A 22,664-nucleotide genomic window follows, 5' to 3' on the forward strand; every position below is an offset into this window, starting at 1 on the left:
GTGTCCCTCTCTTCTTTCCACCATTGTCATTTTCAAGGATTGTTTGTAAAAGGCGTTTTCTTATTATTTGTACAGATCAGCTGAGGATGCGTCTTCAATTGACGCGAAACCACTCGTGGCATTTAATAAAAGTAATTCTGCTACCAGTGCGGATAATTTCATTCAAAGTGTGGAAATTTAGCTGCGGTTGTCCACAATTTAAAATAACATGCTTCCAGCTTTCTTTTCTGTCTGTCTGAACACACTAATCTCAAATACTATTAGACGGATTTTTATGGAGTTTTCACTAGTAATTTCAGTGAATCTAGGAGCACCGTATAGGTTATATTTTATGAAAATCGGATCACAAAAAAAGATTCATAAATATTATAAAAGTGTATATATTTCCACATGACCTCTGAGACCACTGGAACTACTTCCACCAAATTTGGTAATCACACCACTTAGCTTCAGGAAATAATCACTGTGGTGGTAAGAACAATCCTACGTATCAAAGGGGTAGGGCTGAGAAAGAAGGGTTTTCGACGGTGCACGAATATCCACATGTTATTCAACCAGTACTTGAAAACGAGAGCACCTAGTCACTTGTAACAAACTCTACACATGATTTCAAACATTTACATGAAACTTTTCCTTCTGAAAATCTCCACAAAATAATGAAAAGAAAGATGATCGCTTACTACGTTTTCGCTAGTTATGCAGGAAAACTGCAACATCACGTACGACTTCATGACGTTTACATTTACAGCTTCTTTGCTACTAACTCAATTCGCAAGAAATCTTGTAAACAGTATCCCAATTTGGTGCTCAATATACCTGCTGAATTATACACCGAAGGGCCAAAGAAACTGGTATAGGCATGAGTGGTCAAATACAGAGAAATGTAAACAGGCAGAATACGGCGCTGCGGTCGGTAACGCCCATACAAGACAACAGATGCCTGGGGCAGTTGTTAGATCCGGTTACTGCTGCTACAATGGCAGGTTATCAAGATTTAAGGGAGTTTGAATGTGGTGCTATAATCGGCGCACGAGAGATAGGACACAGAATCTTTGAGGTAGCGATGAAGTGGGAATTTTCCCGTACGACCATTTCACGAGTGTACTTTGAATATCAGGAATCCTGTAAAACATCAAATCTCCATCATCGCTGCGGGCGGAAAAATATTCTGCAAGAACGGGACCATTGCCGACTGAAGAGAATCGTTCAACGTGGCAGAAATGAAACCCTTCCGCAAATTACAGCAGATTTCAATGTTGGGCCATCAGTAAGTGTCAGTATGTGAACCATCAAAGGAATATGGGCTTTCTGAGCCGAAGCACCACTCGTGTACCCTTCATGACTACACGGCGCAATGCGCCTCGCCTGGACCCATCGTCACCGTCATTGGACTGTTGATGACTGGAAACATGTTGCCTGGTCGGACGAGTCTCATTTCAAACTGTATCGAACGGATGGACGTGTATGAGTGTGGAGACAACTTCATGAATCCATGGCCCCTGCATGTCAGCAGAGGACTGTTGAAACTGGTGGAGGTACTTTAATCGTGTGGGGCGTGTGCAGCTGGAGTGATATCTCGCCCCTGATACGTCTAGATATGATTCTGACAGGTGACACGTACGTAAGCATCCTGTCTGACCACCTGCATCCATTCATGTCTATTGTGCATTCCGAGGGACTTAGGCATTTGCAGCAGGACAATGCGATACTCCACAAGTCCAGAATTGCTACAAAGTGGCTCCACGAACACTCTTCTGAGTATAAACACTTCCGCTGCTCACTAAACTCCCCAGAAATGAACATTATGAAGCATGCTGTTCAGATGAGATCTCGAACCCCTCGTACTCTTACGGATTTATGGAAAGCCCTCCAGGATTTATGGTGTAAATGTCCTCCAGCACTAATAGGGATTAGTCGTGTCCATGCCACGTCGTGTTGCGGCACTTCTGTGTGTTCGCGGAGCCCGTACGCAGTATTAGTTAGGTACACCAGTTTCTTTGGCTCTTCAGTATATCATTGTACGATTCATAGTTCAGGAAATATGGGGGAAAGGGGAGACAGACAGACAGAGGGAGAGGAGAGGATGGACAGAGAAAGGAAAGCGGATGAGGTGGCTGGGGAGAGAGAGGAAAAGGAGGTGGACATAGAAAGAAAAGCGAAAGGGATGAATCTAGAGAGGGGAGAAGCAGATGGGCAGAGATAGATAGGAGCAGTTGATAGATAGACAGAGGGGCAGGAGGAGATGGGCAAAGATTGGGATGGACTAGCTGAACAGAGAGAAGGGACAAATGGAGATTGACAGAGAGGAGTGGAGAAGGTGGGCAGAGAGAGAGAGGGGGGGGGGGGAGTATCAGATGAATAGACTGTGGCACAGTAAGAGCCTGAACAGAGAGTGGTGGTGGAGGAGGTGGACATAAAGAAGGGGGAGAAGCAGATGGAAGGACAGCAGGCAGACTAGATGGAAACGGAGAGGAAGGAAGAGGATATGGACTAATGAGATTGAAGTAAATGCATACTAGCTAGTAATAAATAGAACTCATATCGTTCACGCGACAACTCAGGCAGGCTGCGGGGAAGAATTACAATGCTGAACGAAGTTATTCACTTGTGGATTATTTCTCATCTTAACACATGGCATTATTTTGAGAGATGGTGGTGAAACGTCATGATGACATCGCAGAGGAACAAGATGATCAAATATTACTGCACATGTTCAGTATTTAGAAAGCACTTTAAAACTTAGATGTGGCTTCTAAGAGAATTATGGTGAAATACATAGAAAAGCTTGAAAGTTTTCACTGATGGGAGCATTTCTCAGTTCGATGAATATGGTGAGTGAGGACATCGTACACTAAACTTTTCACATATGGTGCACACATGAGTATGCATGTAATGCTCCACAACACAAACACTTAAACGTTTATGAGCTTAGTTACAGTCGATAAACAGTATTTTGATTTCAGTTTCCGCCATCCGAACAGTGACTGCAGGTTTGCGGAACTTGTGCCTACTGACATATATTTCTGGCCAAAGAAGCAAACGGTTTAAATTTACACATTGAAAGCACTAAATGTGTCTCAAAAGTTCACTGGTGGCAACTTGACTGTATTGAAGCTGAAATGGAGTACTCGAGCCACAACAAAAACTGCAAGTTTACATTATATGGTACGCACCGATAATTTCAAAGTCCAAATCGTTCTTTCACAGCAATGTCGACAAAGTCGAAAAATAAAGAAGCTCGCTTTTAGCAGTAGCAGCGAGCCTCTTTATTTTTCGGTTTCGCTGATATTGCGGGGAAAAAGCGGTTTGGACTTCGAAATTATCGGTGCGTTTCGTATGCTATAAACTTTTAGTTTATATTGTGGCTCGTGTACTTTGAAATTGTGTCCTTTCTCAGGATAATTTCTGAGAACTGTATCAACTGTAACCTAACATCGATGCTCGTTTTTCCAGTGAATGCTCGAACCCGCTGTTTCCCTGCGTGTGTTGATTCCTGTTTACATGCCGCCTCTAGTCCTTCATCAGTACTCATCCCACGTTCGTTCTCCAATCATTTTCACTCGACTCCTATCCGCATCTAAATTCACACATTGAAACTGTTACCAAGGTACCACAGCACCAGTATTCTCACAGCATATCAACTTAGCAATCCCACATCATCGTTTTCATTCCCACATCTGTGTATTATATAGATTTTTAATTGTATTAATCAACGACTGAAGAGGGTAGCATCAATGGTGCGTGCCCGTAGCCGTAATTGCGGAAAGAAAATAGAGAAAAAAAGGGATTGAATTTGTGTTCCGCTCCTCCCATTTTTTAGGAATCCATCCAAATTCCTGAATGACAAACACTCCTCTTTGTTCCTGCAACCAAATACGTTCTCCGATTTGTATGCTATGGCAGCTCATAAAGTTTCATCATATCAAACACCTACACCTTCGCCAGTCCTACATCCGCCGTTAACGTAAGTCCTAACAGCCCACTGTGAGGCACATTCTTGAGAACCGTGACCTGCTGCCACGCCAATGTCAGCACATCCAACCTTCTTTCCATCTCGAAACACTCCAAATACACTTCCAGGACGATTCTGTCTCCCTATTCCAGGCCGTCATAAAATCCGTGGAATCTACCCATCCTGCTAAATGTAGCTAACCCACCTCACGTGCATCATTCTGAATAAACGCTCCACGCCATCCTCTCAAATCCTATAACCCACTAATCTCGACATCAGCCCTATTAATTCTTATGTCCAGGTACCTCCTGCATCCTTTTTCATGTAACATCGCCTAAAATACCTGCCTCGCCCAAATTAATTTTCCATATAGTTACCAGGAATCATTACTACTATCATCACTGTGCGGAGTAAACAGAACTCGATTGCATCATGTCTGGATTCCCTCGTTTTCCGCCATCATAAAAGTTAATGGTTGCATTTCTTTTACTTCTATACTAAAGGCTAAAGAGTGGTAACTTTACCACTGTCATCTGATAAATAAAAAATTAATCAATAAAAATTTATTAACAAAGAATGAGGACTCCGTGATGCTGAAATTTATTGATGATAAACTTTTTCCCCGCGAGTTTGCCCTTGTGACATTCGACGTATATAACGCACACATCTCTTCTTCCACCATCTGTATGTCCAGCTCTTCCTCCCACAATCTCTCTGTGCAGGAGATGTGGAGTTGTTATTTATTTCAGTCTGTAATTGTTAATGAAATAGCGTGAAACGTCTCTGTAGTAGTCGCGTTGGCGTGATATGAAGCCAGAAAGTAGGAGGCAGTGTGGAGCCACTTCTACCCCTGCTTCAACCAGTTACGTTACCTGAATTTGTGCACGTCTCAGTGCCTCAGTGTTGCTGGAACTGTGTCAAAGGATAATTCTTGGTGTATGTTGTCGCTTGTTCCTGTAAATACAGTTACATGTGTAACTTGAACAGCTGCAATGAATGAACGACATTTGTGTTGGTACAGGAATACTGCGTTGGAACCTAATAAGTGAAATTTATCTGGTTTGTTATTACCTTAGGCGTAATCCTATTGTAGCGTTGACGTAAGATGAATAAGGATGGATGCAGTGTGCATGGCGCTACTGCCTCACGAGCCTGCCTGAAGACATCAGGTGAGCCGAACTAGTGAAAATTTCTATGGAAACGCTACTGTGCAGCTGGTATTCTGTTGATGTTTCCATGGAAACGCCTCAGTGCAGCTGGTGTTATGTCAACGGATATCTTCTTGATTTTCTAGTCAATAGCGAATTGTAGTTGAAAGCATACCCATACTTTCCCAACTTCCTGGACTTCCCTTACGCTATGTCGACAGGGTGTACTGTCGGCACGGTATGTGTTCCCACGGTCTATTTATTAAGTGTAACACGTGTCTGCCCATCTCCTCCACCCCAGCTCTCTGTCTCACCTACACCTTCTCTCTATGTCATCCTCCTCTTTTCTCTGTGTCCACGTCCCCTACCTCTGTCCATTTCATCCTACCCCTCTCTATGACCAATTCATCATCAACCCTTTCTATCCATCTTCTCCTCCCTACTATCTTTGTCTGTCACCTCCTCCTCACTCTCTCTGTTCATGTTCACATTCTCACTCTCTATTTATTCACCTCTCTCCCACCCCCTCTGTCTGTTTCTTCCTCTCGTTCCCTCTGTCCAACTCATTCTTCCTCCTCTCTCTGTCCACCGGTTCGCCTCCCTCTCTGCATCCATCTCCTCCTCTCACACACTCTCTCTGTCTAAACACATGTAGCCCTGAGAGGCATGCTGATACCGTCTGCACAACTCTATCTTTCCTCCTCTGGGACCTATGAGGCCACAGTGCTGATTCTCATATAGCAAGCAGTATATATACCAAACCAGGATGAAATAGTTCCATTGATTTAGGAGAAGATGCTGGACCTACGTACATACATCCTGTATTATGTATATAAAGGTGTATGTAGGTTACTTATAGGAGATATAGCCTCGATTCAGACTACTAATTCCATCATCAGATATACCTGGAAAACCGGTGACATCACTGTCAAACATCTGAAATTCTTCCAAGCGCAGTATCCTCCCATACCACTGTATAATGTAGCAAAATCATCTAGAGTTATGAGAAGTTTTTTTTTTCGTCTTACGACACATGTGAAAACCAAACAGATCGTAGAGTGTACTTATTAACGCTCTGCAATCAGGTTGCTTGACTTTCAGAGGGCGTCCGATACACTTCCGCAGTTTTGCCTAATAAACAATATATGATCATAGAGAATATCGGACCAGCTTTGTGACCAAGTAGAACACACCATGTCATTCTGGCGGAAAACGTTGAAACGCCCACGAGACTATACTCTCATGACACTGTTGCTTATAGAAATGTCAGATCGCTTTAGGTTAATCTCTCGAGATATATGCAGATGATTAGAATTCACACGGAGGCCTTGAAGCAATCGTACTGCTTGTGTACTTTCACCGACTGGAACAGGAAAAGTGCCAAGTGACACTGTTACACAAGTTATTCCACGCCAAGCACCGCCAGGCGGTATAGAAATAGTAGAAGCAAAAGCAGAAAAAATACGCATAACATGTGCTGGCATGTTTGAATAGGGGCATAGTTTGTATTTTATATGTGGATCCTTAAAGAATTTTTTTACCAGAACATGAAAAGACTAGATTTTCTCGAAAATAACAGTGCAACAGAAAACCCTTAAGTTTTACGTTGATTTAATGTTATTTTGATGTACACAAATGTCAACGTAAGCTGTTTCTGAAACAAGAGCAGACATCATAGTCAGTTGGTCTGATTACCTCCGGCAAATCACTTTGAATTTCAAACCATAGTTGATTATTACATTACTTCTCACGCTTTTCAGACTGATAGACAACCAGAGGCGAGAAAAAGCTACGAGAGAGGACTTTGCCTTAGATGAATATCACACCATTGAGGAGGTGAGCAAGTCTTTGAAAAATCCTTCAGCCTACTTCTGACAAGTTTGTAAAAATTCGGCACAGTGTGTCCTTTATTTTCTGAGGGTTCATCAATGCCAGCTTTAAATTTAAGAACTGAAAACATATGAGTTAAGCTTCATACCAATGATCTATTTGCATGGTAGAGATTATTAACGGTTGTGGTGGCACTGAACTTGAGGTAGCTGCTTCGAACCGGGATTGTGAAAGGAAGTTTCATCTGTTCTGTTTTGTCCTCAAAGAGTATGTATGTGGTGTGTGTGTGTGTGTGTGCGCTTGATGGTGTTGGGGGGGGGGGGGGGGGGGGTAGGCGTGCAGAAGGATAAATGATGAAAACTGAAAAGGAGCAATGAGTGGGCTGGCGTAAAATTTCCCTCATCTGGGTTAAATGTTAAATTCAGAGCTTCTGTGCACAGCGTCCTTTCATTGAAATCTTGAGGCTGTCACTTTTGCTTATTTAGAGGAGTAAGTGGAAGCTGGTACTGCATTTTACCGTCTCCTTCATCCACAACACAAATATAAAACTTTATCACGTAAGTAAACGACACAGTTATCCACACTATACAGTTAGATATCTGACTTGGACTTCATGCCACCCGTTCAGGATGACAAGGCGGTATTTTTGCCAGCAGTGCTCATTTTCCATGTATTGAACTGTCTGAAGTTTAAACTAGACGATAAAAACACTTAAATGTGACCACTGTCTATGTTAGACATTAACGTGCAGTAACCATTCACAGACGTAATGTGGTAGCATGAGCAGTGGAGGATATATAAGGTGTTTCGGGGGACGAGGGAAATAGTAAAGTTGTTGTCATAATGTTGAGACGAAGCGATTTATCTGACGTCCAAAAGGGCGTGATTATTGGCTTTCGGACCATGGGTGCAAGCATTCCTGAAACGGCTAAGTTTGTAAAGTTTTCGCGTACCGCTGTGGATAAGTATAGCGTGCTTGACAAAATAGAGCTATCCAAGACCGGCGTCACGGCAGTTGGAGTGTACCACGAGCCGTAGATTACAGGGATGAACGGCAGCTACGGACATATGTATGAGCAAATAGATATATATGAAAATCTGTGATACAATCCGGGAGACTTGGTATTGATTTTTACGCTGGTGCGGAAAGTGGCACTATCGGAAAAGTAACTAAAGCGCCACTTTTGACCGTATGGTATTGTTCGGAGCTTGTCAGTCGCCAGAAATAAAGTATGGGACTGTGAGCATCAAGAAGACGAGAAAGTAGAGAATTCGTCCATGTCCTCTGTATGAATCCCTACTACAGTCCAGAGGCGCAGATCAATTATGGGAAGTTCAAGGAAACAGAAAACCCACTCGACGATCGTGAATCTTGAATGGGAGGATCCACCTTCGGTGCTCACATTAGTGAAGAGGGTGTAACAACTCGGCCAGAACCTGACGATTCATCAGCGCTACCGTACAGACGACTGCCAAAATGTAAATCAAGGGAGCTGTAGTCGACTCGACTGACAACTTGGAACAGCGGATCGCTGTTTCGCCAGGAGGGAGAGCTGTGCCACTGCGTGCAGTGTGGCTTAGTGATCAGCACTGCTGGCTGGCGTGCGCCTGCTCAGTCCCGATACCGGCAGTTATTTGTTACTTAGTATTTCATATTTCTGGATGGTCCTCGAAATATCTAATATTTGTGAATTCTGGAATATTCTATGTTTGTATAAATAGCTGCACTCTCCGCCTACAAAGTCAGCTCTGTTCTGGCTATACGTTGGTTCAAATGGTTCAAATGGCTCTGAGCACCGTGAAACTTAACATCTGAGGTCATCAGTCGCCTAGAACTTAGAACTACTTAAACCTAACTAACCTAAGGACATCACACACGTCCATGCCCGAGGCAGGATTCGATCCTGCGACCGTAGCAGTCACGCGGTTCCAGACTGAAGCGCCCAGAACCGCTCGGCCACAACGGCCGGCCTGTACATTGGTACCAGTAATAACTGATATCAGTGCTAAGTGTTGCACTTCGTTGGCGACCCTCCCTTCTGATTTGTTCATCATTGTAGCATCCACGTGACAGTAGCACATCGAACACTACACAATAATTCTTGTGTCTAGGGTGCCGTATCGCAGAGACGATAATTCCACACCCGTAAAAGACTAGACGTATTCGACGAAGCGTCGTCACATCGTCTTCACAGAGGTATACGGACAAATCAACGGTCTGCTGTGATAAAGATCGCCACCTGTTTAAACGTGGAGCATTAGAAACGCTTTTCTACCAGGACTGTGCGTATAGAAATGCACAGCATACATTTCAGAGGAGAATGGAAAAACTAATAGAAGCCGTCCTTGAGGAAAGTCAGTTTGGGTCCCAGAGAACTGCACGTACATACGAGGCAATACTGACTCTACGAGTTAGAAGACAATATGAAGAAATTCAAACCTACGTTTATAGCGTTTGTGGACTTAGAGAAAGCTTTTAACTATGCTGATTGAACTACGCTGTATGAAAATAGGGAGGTAGCAAGGACACAACACAGCGTGCGAGAGGTCATCCACAACTTGCATAAAAACCAAACTGCAGTTATAAGAGTCGAAGGATTTCAAATGGGAGCAGTGTTTGAGAAGAGAGCGAGACAATGTTGTATCCTGCCCCAGTGTGATTGAATTTGTAAATTATGCAAGCAGTAATGGCTTGTTACTTAGTATTTCATATTTCTGGATGGTCCTTGAAATATCTAATATTTGTATATTCTGGAATATTCTATGTTTGTATAAATAGCTGCACTCTCCGCCTACGAAGTCCGCTCTGTTCTGGCTGTACGTTGGTATCAATAATAACCGTGGTATCAGTGCTAAGTGTTGTACTTCGTTGGTGACCCTGCCTGCCTGTCAAGGAGCAATTTGCAAAGGGAATTAAAGTTCAGGAAGAAGAAATAAAAATTTGAGATTTGCTGATGACACTGTAATTTTGTCACAGACGGGGTAGAATCCGGAAAAATGTTGAACAATATGAATACTGTCTTGAAACAATACGAGTTGATCGTCAACAAAAGTAACTCAAGGGTAATGGAATTTAGTCGAATTTCATCATGCGATATTCCGGAAATTACATTAGGAAACAGAAACGTTAGGAGAGCGGAGCTGGGAGCGGAAGTACCAGGTGATCATATAAAAATCATTCACATGAAAACAGAAAATGAGTGTTTACTTAGACCACGGCTGTAATGGTTTAAATTAACACGCGAATAACTGTCAAAAATTGTACTATAAGACAAAGGTTCTGAAAAACCAGCCAAGGCGTTTACAATGACCTGATAATACACCCAGTAAGAAATCGACGACTATCACCAGTACTGGAGATGCCAACTCCCCCGTCGCACTCCCTCCCCACCACCCCTCAACCCCCCCCCCCCCCCCACCCATCCACCCTCAGAAGTTGGTCTAAGTTCTAGCATCCATTGGCTGTACTACAATACACCGAGGCGCTCATTATGTAACAATTTTTAGTGAGGACCAGAGAAATTTCTCTGGATATTCCTAAGCCCTAATGATTAACAAAATATAAACAACCTGAAACACCGATGATGCAAAGAATTCTACAATGTGATAATTATACCAATAAAAAGAAGCAATTGAGCTTGAGACAGGTTAATAAAAGAATAAAATAGCAATTTACAGTTAAATAGGACAACTAGTTGCTTTTTATAATCCAAGAGCTTTGTAAAAGCCATCAAGAAGCTTCTGTTAAACACAGAATAACTGATTTCCAAAGATCCACAGAACTTAGAATTTCAGTAACAACAACAATCTCAATGTCTAGGGTAGGAACTCGACACCCTTCTTCGCATATATAAGGGAGAGTAAATTGAAAGAGTCTTTAAACATAAAAATAAATAATTAAATCACAAAACCTTTCAGCAACAAACAAGATGGCAAAATTTCCTGTTCTCAGATTTACACTGTCACACAACGACGGGAAAAAATATCTTCAACTGTCCTCACCTAAACGTGCTGAAACAAGGAGCCAAACAAGCTCGCACACCCACAGTTGCACATACCACGACATGAAAATGGTGTGGGCAAATGTTTCACGAAGATGCTCACCAAATTCATTTACTCCTTCTATCGGCCAAGGTTAAACAAGGTGGACCCTGCACGGTTTCACAAACAGCGCATCCAGCGTGCCATTTAACAGACTGCGTATTACAGCCGGGAAGCGACCAACCAGCACGCCCACTTCCTGTTGTAGTTCGGCACTTCCACACTATGCGCGGTTCCAGTCCAGTCCAGTACGGGCTGTAATTATTCTGTGCCAGCGAAACTTGGTAGATATTCTGATGCGGTAAAGAGGAATCGATTGACGCTGCAAAAAAGTTACTACCAGTTTTCACCACCAGGAACATATCTGTGGCGCTGTGAATGCAAGAAAGAGGTTTAGAAACGTTTCCATATCTAATGGATTACGAACGGGACGCTGGCAGACAAACTGAAAGAAATGAGATAAGCATAGTGTAAAGTTTATTATTAACCACCACTTACACAATTTGTTCAGTATGAGGACTGGAGACGTCGACGAGATGCTGCACAGCGCCAGATTTACACCTGGTGGTCAAAATTAGAACCAATTTTTTCCAGCGTAAATCGGTTCTGCATTAACGTATTAGCATATCAACCAAGTTTCAATGCCATACGTTAATTACCGTCCACACTGGCCTTTCTATGAATAAGTCCCATTTAATCACAATCAACCGATAGTATGGCCTTTCTCTTGAACGTAATTCTATCAAGCCCGCTCCAGTTGTGGTTGCAAAAGCTGTTTCTTCCTCTTCATAAGCGTTGCTGGAAGCGAGCCCTACTTATCGCTGGTAACGGGTCAGAGCCTTATATGATCGTACTTGTTACTTAAAAATTATTGTTACATTGTCTCTTCTCCAAGCCACGCACAGACCGACATCTGCACAGCGCCTGTCGAATTCTCTCCGAATGCCAAACTCTAGCCTACTGTTGAGTAGTTTCCACCACTAACAGCGCGACGCGTTTGCAAAATTTTACCTGTACCAGTTTCCGACATTACAAAAAACATAAAAGCTTCATAGCCTTACATCTGTACATACTACCAGTTAACTTTCTCCTGTAGAAAAATTTACGAGCAATTATTAATTTCTAAGCATTTAAAGATGATGAGATTTTTACAATTGTATCTACTTGTACAAACAATAAGGAGGATTTAGTTATTAATGGATATTAAGACCGAATACGAAATAGCACGTGGGCATGCATGTCCAAAGGAATATTGTATCGTACTTCTAAATAACACAGGCACTTTTATTTCGTATTTATTTGCCATGAACGCATCAATAAACACGTCCTTTCTAGACAGGAATCTACGTAAAATAAGAATGCAGAATGTGACACATGGACGACAACATATGAAGGTTTGACTGTGGCCCTGAATCATGATCGGACGGCCAAAGCGGTGAAGGCGACCGCTCACGTAATTCGGAAATCCGGTGCTGGTTCAGCACAAACTTTCACAATCATCATTCCAATATATTGCCGACTACTCTTCATATTCGCAACTGCGAACACGTTTCCTGTAGGTAATAAGTCGTTGGCTGTCCGTGACTCTAGCTTCTACTTTAGGAATATATTTTATTAATAGTATTTCCTTTTCAGTCACAGTATTAGTACAGTAATTAGAAAATAAAGGCATAGTGACTGGAGACGAAATATTATTAATGAAATACATCCCTAACCAATCAGGGTTAAGACTTGACAATTCGTCGAAGATGTCGTTGTCATTCATGAAGGATCACAATCTGGGATCCGATAAAGGGGGGGAAGAACAATTCGTCGCCTCCAGTTCAAATGAAAACTAAAACCTGAATGGCCAGACAGAGATTTGAATCTCGCTTGTCCAGTCTGCGAGGCCTCTCTTAGCCACCTACGCTCGTGTCAGCATATCAGTGACTCAAGAGAGCTGATGTACACCTCCCGTATTTTGTATTCACGGTGTCCTGAAGCCTTCGTGAAGTTGATGAGCGAATATGTATATACCTTCATTCTTGTCAGTGAGTTTGACAAACGGAGCTGGTTCCGTTATTGTTTAGGAAAAATTTTCCTGACTTTCAGTTCTCTAATGTAAGGTAAGTCATTTATATAATTATTTCTAGCTCTCTTATGCATAAAGAAATACATTTTAAAAACTGGTGTGTAAAAACATATTTTGGTTTTCTAGTATAGTGCCTTGCTGTTTTGTTTTTGTTTTATGGTTTCATTTGTGAACCAATAATGCCAGCATGTCGTCCAGTGAAAGGGAGACCACACTACTCGTCGCCAAGTTGACTACTTTCCCTGCAATTTATTTTGTATCCGCTTAACTCAATGAGAGTTAATTACTTCCATATGTCAGGCGCATTGCTACAGATGGACTTCTAAATCCGCTTATATGCAAAGCTATCATTTGTATTATACTGATTATGGCGATTTTGAATTAATTAATTACTTATATTTGAAACCATTTCCGTTCTGTTATACGTGTACAAAAATCCGATTGAAAATGGTCTTCTGCAGCCGCCCGGTATTATTTTAGGCACTAGGGCCTGAAGATTATGCTGATATGTCTAGAAATCACAGGAACAAACATGCGACCCTGTTGCGATGGAAAGTGCGATTGAAAGAATGATGTCTTTTTCTAAACCAGCAAAACAATTTATGAAAGAAAAGAAGAGCTATAGCAAAAAACTGAAATGCAGTGGGTGGTCAAATAATCATGGAAAGCTTAAGGAATTTATTCAGTGAAGAAAACGAACAAGAAATCGTTAATAATAATTTTGAAATGGAAAAACGATTTTATGGATTTAGTTGAATAACCTACGGTGACTAGCAATCTAGCTGACAGAAGAAAGCCGGCCGAAGTGGCCGTGCGGTTAAAGGCGCTGCAGTCTGGAAGCGCAAGACCGCTACAGTCGCAGGTTCGAATCCTGCCTCGGGCATGGATGTTTGTGATGTCCTTAGGTTAGTTAGGTTTAACTAGTTCTAAGTTCTAGGGGACTAATGACCTCAGCAGTTGAGTCCCATAGTGCTCAGAGCCATTTGAACCATTTGACAGAAGAAAACAAAATACAACATCGTTTTTATACCAACAACCTGAACCGTAATGTGGTCAGTCACTGGTCACGTTATCCACTAAGGTAGGGAAAAGTGGTCACTACGTGAACCTTCAGAAATGCTCATAATTCCTGTACATCACTTAAAAATATGTAGTGTGAATGCTTTATCAAGTAGGTTCAAAACGTATTAACGGCAAGCTTCCGTCAGTTAAGATGGTTTGGTGAAAACTCAGTTTTCATTTTAGTGGCTACTTCATCGCCCTTCAAATATGTATACAATGTCATTCATCAATATTCCATATAAACCGGCAACTAGCCGGTCCCTGTGACCGAACAGTTCTAGGCGCTTCAGTCCGGAACCGCGCTGCTGCTACGGTCGCAGGTTCGAATCCTGCCTCGGGCATGGATGTGAGTGCTGCACTTAGGTTAGTTAGGTTTAAGTAGTACTAAGTCTAAGCAGCAATCGAAATGTCATTCAGAGTTTCAGACATTACTGCACAGAATAAGAAATCCTACTAAGACGATGAATTGACCTAAACTGCATTTTTAGAATTTCATATTTATTATTTGGTAGCTTCCAAAATAAAAGAAATTAAAATTCATTTTATATGTACTAAAAATGAAAGTTCATAGGAAACAAACAAGTGTAAGATTTTTTTTTTTTTTTAAAAGTACGTGTATAGTCCTAGCTAGTTTCTTTTGGTAGCTCACAGTAGGGTTTGAAGACTGTGCATTAACTCAGAAGCTTCCTAAGTATGGCGAACGCAATGCATGAAATGTTCAGCAGTATTTTCTTTCGGTCGTGGACTGGTTGTTGCATTGTCCTCATCATCGACGCGTAAGTCGTCCAGTGTGGTCCCAACTGTAGAGACTTGCAACTCGGGCTCCGAACTTCTCCAGGTGGATACTCACTGCCATCACTGCCATACGATCATTTCACTTTTTTTTTTGTTCACTAGAGTATAGCTTGTAGTTAATACATTCATTCTCGTTCATAGATCTACGCATGGTTGCCATCACTAGAGGAGAAGTACCCTGGCACTGCGAGGTTTATTGAACTTGGGACAGCATACAATGGTCGACAATTAGGTCTCGAGATCAAATTTGCAGAGGACAACAGGCTAGTAATGCTTGAGGGAGGCACGTATACCACATTATACTTTATAACCAATATTTTTAACTTAGTTTATAAGCATACTGATCCATTTGCAATACGTAACTCATCGTGGTCGTGGCCAACATAGAGATCTTACTTGTCTGTTTATGAGACTTGTCTACAGCGAGAAATTCACTTTCTCATTAAGAGTAAGTGAGCGTGCAAGTTGCACCAATATCAGCTTCGCCAAATACATAGCGGTACAAGTTAACTATTTGAAGAGAGAAACGCTAAAGAGATGGCGGAGTAAAGTCTGAAACTGCTTTATAATAAAATAAGGGTGAGTGAGTGAATTTCTTTCAATATAATTTCTTGTGTAGCTTTGACGCAATTTCTCGTGCTGGGTGCCTTGGATGGGTCTATAACTATTTACTCATTATCCTCAAGCATTTATCTCTTCTACAAACTTTCATGTTCAATAGCTCAAAGAACGTAAACTTTTTCTTACACCTGTGAATAATGACCTAAGTAGATATTTCCTTCGAGATTGTTTTTTCGTAATTTTCCACGCTAATTTTGTTGACATTTCTTAAGTGGAAAGAACTTCTCTCAAAGAAAGATACATATTCGGCAACATAGACAAAGTTTTCGCGTATATCACAATGATGATGGCATGTTGTACTAGATGGGAGTAATGTGAAATTACGTGTTTAAAAATTTGTGTGTGCAATCTGCCATGAACCTTTATAAACTCACTATTGCAGAACGTCTGCTACGTTTTTAGTATATCCAATTCGCTTCTTTCAACCCTACGTATATTGTACGCCACTGTTTCTTTTACAGTAAAGTAGTACTATTTAGCTTACAGTGAAAGAGTTTTAAACACAGCAAATAAACATGTAGAAACTGTTTCATATACAATTCAGTAAGTCAGGTCTCATAATTTACTGTCAGCCTCCTAAGTTGCTGAATTCACGTCTCTCGTTGGAGGTTCTCTTCTTCGGACCTATTTATTGCTTCTGTTCACATAGTTACACTCTTGAGAAACTGAACCATAGACTACCAGTCAGTAATTCGTGTTCAGGGCGGTATAGGGGAAGAAATGAATGCATTTAATTTGCGAGTGGGTTCGGCTATGAGAACTGATGATTCAGGAGCCTTGTTTCATTCCGTATGACCATCTCGTACGTGACAATCCCTCCACTACCTACATGTAGCGTGTCCTGTTGGCAATTTCGATACACTGTCACATGTGATTTTTGAGGTACTAATCCCCTACCATCGAAGGTGTTCCGTGACTCATGACTCCTGGCGACCTTTTCCCTTCTCTGAGCGTCCGATAGTGAGGACGTGGTTCTGCTTCATACAGTTGTTCGTCAGTCGCCAGCCTCTTCACCTCAGGGTACTTGCAACCTATTTCCTGAGCTATTAGATGCATATAGCAGATGCCCTACTAACCTGTCCTTTCTTCTTGTCAGTGTTATCCATATATTCCTTTCCTCACCGATTCTAAAAAAAAAAAAAAAAAATTCAAATGTGTGTGAAATCTTATGGGAATTAACTGCTGCTAAGGTTATCAGTCCCTAAGCTTACACACTACTTAACCTAAATTATCCTAAGGACAAACACACACACCCATGCCCGAGGGAGGACTCGAACCTCCGCCGGGACCAGCCGCACAGTCCATAACTGCAGCGCCCTAGACCGCTCGGCTAATCCCGCGCGGCTGTTCCGGTTTTCCCACAGTCTCTATTTTGCCACCATACAATGCTGATCTCCAAATGTACATTCACAGAAACTTCTTCCTCAAATTAAGGCCTATATTTGATACTAACAGGCTTCTTCTGTCCAAGAATGCCTTTTCTGCTAGTGCTAGTCTGCCTCTGATGTCCTCCCTGATCTGCCCATCATTGGTTATTCTGCTACCCCGTTATCAGAATTCCTTACTTCATCTATTTATTGATCACCGATCCTAACTTTAAGTTTATCGGTTTTCTCATTTCTGTAACTTCTTATTATTTTCATCCTTCTTCGATTTACTCTCAATCTATATTCTGTACACATTATATTGTTCAATCCATTCAGCATTTCCTGTAATTCTCCTCCATTTTCACTCGGGATAGTAATGTCATCAGCCAATCTTATCCTTGCTATCCTTTCACGTTGAATATTAATTCCATTCTGAAACCTTTCTTTCATTTCCATCCTTGCCTCTTCGCTGTATAGATTGGACAGTTCTTGTACATTTTGTATATTCCCCGTCTTTCCCTATAGCTTACTCCTATTTTTCTCATAATTTTGAACATCTCGCTCCGTTTGACATTGTCAAACGCTTTTTCCAGGTCGACAAATCCTATAAATGTGTTTTGATTTTTCTTTAGTCTCGATTCTATTATCAATTGTATCGTTATAATCGCCTCTCTGGTGCCCTTCCCTTTCCTAGAGCCAAACCGATCGCCATCTAACAGATGCTCACTTCTCTTTTCTATTTGGAACTTGTATGCAAGAGCTGTTAAAATGATAATTCTCGCATTTGTCAGCTGATGCAATTTTCAGAATTGTGTGGATGATGTTTTCCCGAAGATTAGTTGGTATAACCTCAGACTCATATATTCTACACGCCATAGTGAACAGTCATTTTGTTGCCACTCCGCCAATGATTTTAGAAATTCTGATCGAGTGTTATCTATCTGTACTGCTCCATTCAATCTTTAGTCTTCCGAAGCTCTTTTAAAATCTGATTGTAATACTGGATCACTTATTCCTTCTATGACGACTCGTCTTTCTTCTTGTATCACGTCATCAGACCAGTCTTTGCGCTCATAGAGGTCTTCAAAGTACTTTTTCTACTTACCTGTTCTCTCCGCTACATTTAACAGCACTGTTCCCATTGCACTCTTAATGATGCTACCCTTGCTTTTGATTTTACTGAAGGTTGTTTGCATTATTTTATATGCTGTGTCAGTCCTTCCGACAATCATTTCAGTTCCGTTTTTTCACATTTTTCGTGAAGCCATTTCGCCTTAGCTTCCCTGAACTTACTATATCATTCATTCCTAAGAGACTTGTATTTTTCTATCCTTTTTCTTCTTTCGTCTACTCAAGTATTTCTTCTGATACCCATGGTTTCTTCGCAGTTACCTTGTTTGTACCTACGTTTTTCTTTCCAACTCTGTGATTACCCTTTTTAGAGATGTCCATTCCTCTTACATTGAACTGACTAATAAACTGTTTCTTATTGAAATGTCAGAGAACTTCAAGCGTATCTTTTCATTCTTGTTCTCCAGGGAACGCCTTACAACCCAGTATCTGATTTCGGTATCACTGCCTGACGATGATGTAATCTAAGTGAAATCTTCATGTATCTCCCGGACTTTTCCAAGTATACCTCCTCCTCTGCTGTTTCTTCAACAGAGTATTCGATATTTCCATCCGAGATTTTTGCAGAACTCAGTTAGTTTTTCTCCTCTCTCATTCCTATTACCAAGCCCTTATTCTCCCGCAGCACTTTCTTCTGCTCCTTTCCCTACAACCGAATTCCCCCCATGATTATTAGATTTTCGTCTTCCTTTACGTGATGAGTTACCTGTTCAACACCGTCATGTATTTTCTCTATCTCTTTAATTTCGGCTTGCGACTTCCGCATGTATACCTGAGCTATCGTTGTCCATGTTGGTTTGACGTCGATTCTGATGAGAACCACCCTATTACTGAACTGTTCACAGTAACACATTCTCTGCCCTACGTACCTCTCCATCACGAATCTTATTCCGGTTATATCACTTTCTACTGCTGTTGATACTACGCCAGCCTGAGTGGCCGAGCTGTTCTAGGCGCTATAGTCTGGAACCTCGCGACCGCTACGGTCGCAGGTTCGAATCCTGCCTCGGACATGGATGAGTGTGATGTCCTTAGGTTAGTTAGGCTTATGTAGTTCTAAGTTCTAGGGGACTGATAACCTCAGAAGTTAAGTCCCATAGTGCTCAGAGCCATTTGAACCATTTTTTTGTTGTTGATACTACCATCGAGCGAGGTACCGCAGGGGTTAGCACACTGGACCTGCATTCTGGAGGATAACGGCTCAAACCCGCGTCCGGGCAGCCTGATCTTGACTTTTCATGATGTTCCCAAAATCACTCCAGGCAAATGCCAGCGTGGTTCGTTCGAAAGGACACGGCCGATTTCCTTCGCTATCCATGACGCAATACGAGCTTGTGCTCCGCTTCTAATGACCCCGATGTCACTTCCTCTTTTTAAACTACCCTATACTGACCCGTTCAGAAATTCTAGTCTTCTTTCCATATGACTCCATTGACCCCTACTCTATCTAGATTAAGCCTTAGCATTTCCCTTTTGAGATTTTCTAGCTTGGCTACCACGTTCAGTGTCCTGACTCGTACAACGTTATCATTCCGTTGGTTATTCAAGCTTTTCCTCATAGTTAGCTCCCCATCGGCAGTCCCCTCCCGGAGATCCGAATGGGTGACTAGTCGAATCTTTTGCCTATGGGGAGGTCATCATTACAATTTGTCGATTACATGCTACATGTCCTGTTAATACAGATTATGTGTTTTTAATGCCATGTGTGTTTAATTCCATTTCCTTCTTCATCCTGATGCCGTTGATCATTACCGACTCTTCTGCCATAAGGATCAGTTTTGCACCCCAAGGACAAGAGTACCCTGAAACTCTAATAGCTCTTCTACCGTCTTTGACAAGACCGTTGGCAGAATGAAGGTGACTTCTTATGCTGGAAGTCTTCGGCCGCCATTGGTGGCGATTTTTATTCAAATTATAAGCGGTGGCAGGGTTCGAACTCGGGACCAATGACATTTTGATGGTGAACCAAAGACGCTTCCCCTAAACCACGGTGAATACTGTGGTCAAATCCTTATTTACACATAACTTGGTAGAATGAGACCACTTATCAGTATAATGTTGCACCACCTTTTTACAGTATACAAGCACTCATTCGGTTTGAAAAGTTTTCTTTCATGAGGCCATCGTATCCTCTCTTGAGACAAACTGGTCCAAAGTGCTGTTCCTCATATTCTGCACAGTGGCATTGGGATGAGTTGACATCCGAGATGTCCCCAGACATGTTCTACTGGGGACGGATGTGGGGATCCTGCGGACCACAGGTGTACCTCAAAATCACGCATACAGTTCATGTCTGGACGAGCATTTTCCTACTGAAAAATAGCAGCACAGTACTGCCACACGAGAGAGAACCATGAGGATGGAGGGTAACAGTGGCATACCATTGTGCCATCAGTGTTTCCTCAATCGCTGCCATCCATGTCCTTACGTCACCACAGACGGCTCCCCAAACCATGACACCAGGAGCAAAAACTTTGTGTCTCTCCAATAGATTGGAAAAGTGTGACTTCTCCCCAGGTCGCTAACGTACTAGCCGACGATGATCATCCAGGGTAGTATAGAACCACTATTCATCGCTAAGTATAAACCGACGCCGTTCATAGCCACTACCTGCTTCTCAGTCACGACACCACTCCTAACTCAACCTTTTGTGTTGTGGTGTTAACGGTAACCTACATTTGGAAAGATAATTCCATAGTCCGGTTGGTGTCTCCAACCAAAGGTGCAGTTGTTGTAGGATGGCAGGCACCTATACGATGGGTCAACGATGCTCCTGATGCACAATACGGCGATTCCCCCTTCTGGTCAGACGTGGGCGACTGGTACCTCGACGACAACACGCCTGTCCTCACATTCCCATAACGTCCAACGTCTGGACAGTGTCACAGCCAAATGCTCCACAGGTCAGGATGCTGCACGATTCGACTATCAGGCCATATGGAGACGCACAATGAGGCCCCATCAAACTCTGTCGGTTGCTGTAACACTGTCTCAAACGAGCACGCGGCACCTCCGTGTCTTTATCAATGGTCACTCTACGTCTTGAATGGCCGTGCCACGTTGTTACACCAGTTAACGTCAGACCACCGAAGTCAAACACCGTCTGATGCGGTCCATACTTCAATGGGTGGCCGCCCTGTTACGTCGCGTGCTTTTGACCATTTCCCCATTGTCTTTACGGTGGAGGGACAGAAGGGTTGTTAGCGTAAAATCTCTGACCATTAGCCTTTGCGCCGATGTCATGGATTAAATACCAATCCTCTCGATCATTAGCCTTTGCGCCGATGTCGTGGATTAAATACCAATCCTCTCGATAGTGTTTCTTGAAATGAAGGCATGCGACACTTGATGGTGATCCGTCTGTCACATGCAGACGTTAAGCTGGGCGGGCTCCTTTATGTTATTAGAGAGGTGTAAGCTATAAGCTGGCTCCCATTTTCACCCTCTTCCTTATCTCATCGTCGTGTTAGAGACGTCAACACGATACGACACTACACTCCACGAACACACACTATAGTCACCTGTACTTAACAGGTACACTTACCCATACAACTCTCACATTTCGCGAAGGAAATCTACCTGCGTGCGCGAAAGATAGGATAAATCTTTCCAATTAGGTAACTAAACCTATCCATCGGGATCACACAGTCATTAATACCATACGACTTAACGTAATCAACATATGACGCTCTTCACTCCCTTGTATATCCTACTAAACCTGGTAACAACACTAAACGCGAACAACATCAGAGCACTATGATGGCCGTTTTACCTTTCAAGGAGAATCGCAGTTGTAATGAATTATATACCGGTTAATGGTGTGTGCGTGTACTGTGTTACATTGACATCCGAAAACGTCTTTCGGCGCTTTACTTTTTTTGTCCGTTAATATATACCCCTAAGGAGTGCCGGCCGCTGGTGGCCGAGCGGTTCTGGCGCTACAGTCTAGAACCGCGCGACCGCTACGGTCGCAGGTTCGAATCCTGCCTCGGGCATGGATGTGTGTGTTGTCCTTAGGTTAGTTAGGTTTAAGTAGTTCTGAGTTCTAGGGGACTTATGACCTCAGCAGTTGAGTCCCATAGTGCTCAGAGCCATTTGAACCATTTTTGCACCCTAAGGAGTGAGAATATGAAGTCTCTGTGGCAGTATTGTTGGGTTTCAAAAATTTTGCTGATGGAGTGCCTCCTTTCGGCGTTGAATTAACTTTAACTTCACAGGTATGCACGGCAATGAGTGGATCGCCACCGCCTGCATGAACTGGTTCATCAACGAGATCTTAACCACAGACGACTCAGACGTCAGGGACGTCATCACCCGTGTCACGTTCAACATCTTGCCCTCCAGCAATCCTGATGGGTACAACTATACCTGGACGACAGTGAGTAACTGCTTGTAATATAAATCTTCTTTTGAGTGTCTTTTATGATGTATTGCCTTTACGCAATCAGTGTTGATTTGCAAGTCGTTGTTGGAATATCGAAGTTAACGTTTCCACTGAAATTATTCTGGTTTCATCCATTGTGAAGCCCGTTGTGTGCGTGTAACAAGTCATCAACACAGAGATTATGAAGCATCAGTTGTCCAAATGTGTGATTCGTTTAATTTTAAAATACAACTTGTATCGCGAAGAACAAGCTCACGTTATC

General features: G+C 42.4%; 1 protein-coding gene across 1 annotated transcript in view; it reads left to right on the top strand.

The window, feature by feature from the left end:
* LOC124607307 (zinc carboxypeptidase-like) overlaps positions 1-22,664 on the top strand; it is an 85,090-nt gene that overhangs the window by 22,913 nt on the left and 39,513 nt on the right. Inside the window, exons 4-6 of the mRNA XM_047139603.1 lie at positions 6,861-6,936; positions 15,041-15,182; positions 22,236-22,396. Of these exons, the coding sequence (XP_046995559.1) occupies positions 6,861-6,936; positions 15,041-15,182; positions 22,236-22,396 (379 nt within the window). The remainder of the gene's footprint in view (positions 1-6,860; positions 6,937-15,040; positions 15,183-22,235; positions 22,397-22,664) is intronic.

The sequence above is a fragment of the Schistocerca americana genome, chromosome 3 (genome assembly GCF_021461395.2).
Source record: "Schistocerca americana isolate TAMUIC-IGC-003095 chromosome 3, iqSchAmer2.1, whole genome shotgun sequence".
In the NCBI taxonomy this organism is placed as follows: domain Eukaryota; kingdom Metazoa; phylum Arthropoda; class Insecta; order Orthoptera; family Acrididae; genus Schistocerca; species Schistocerca americana.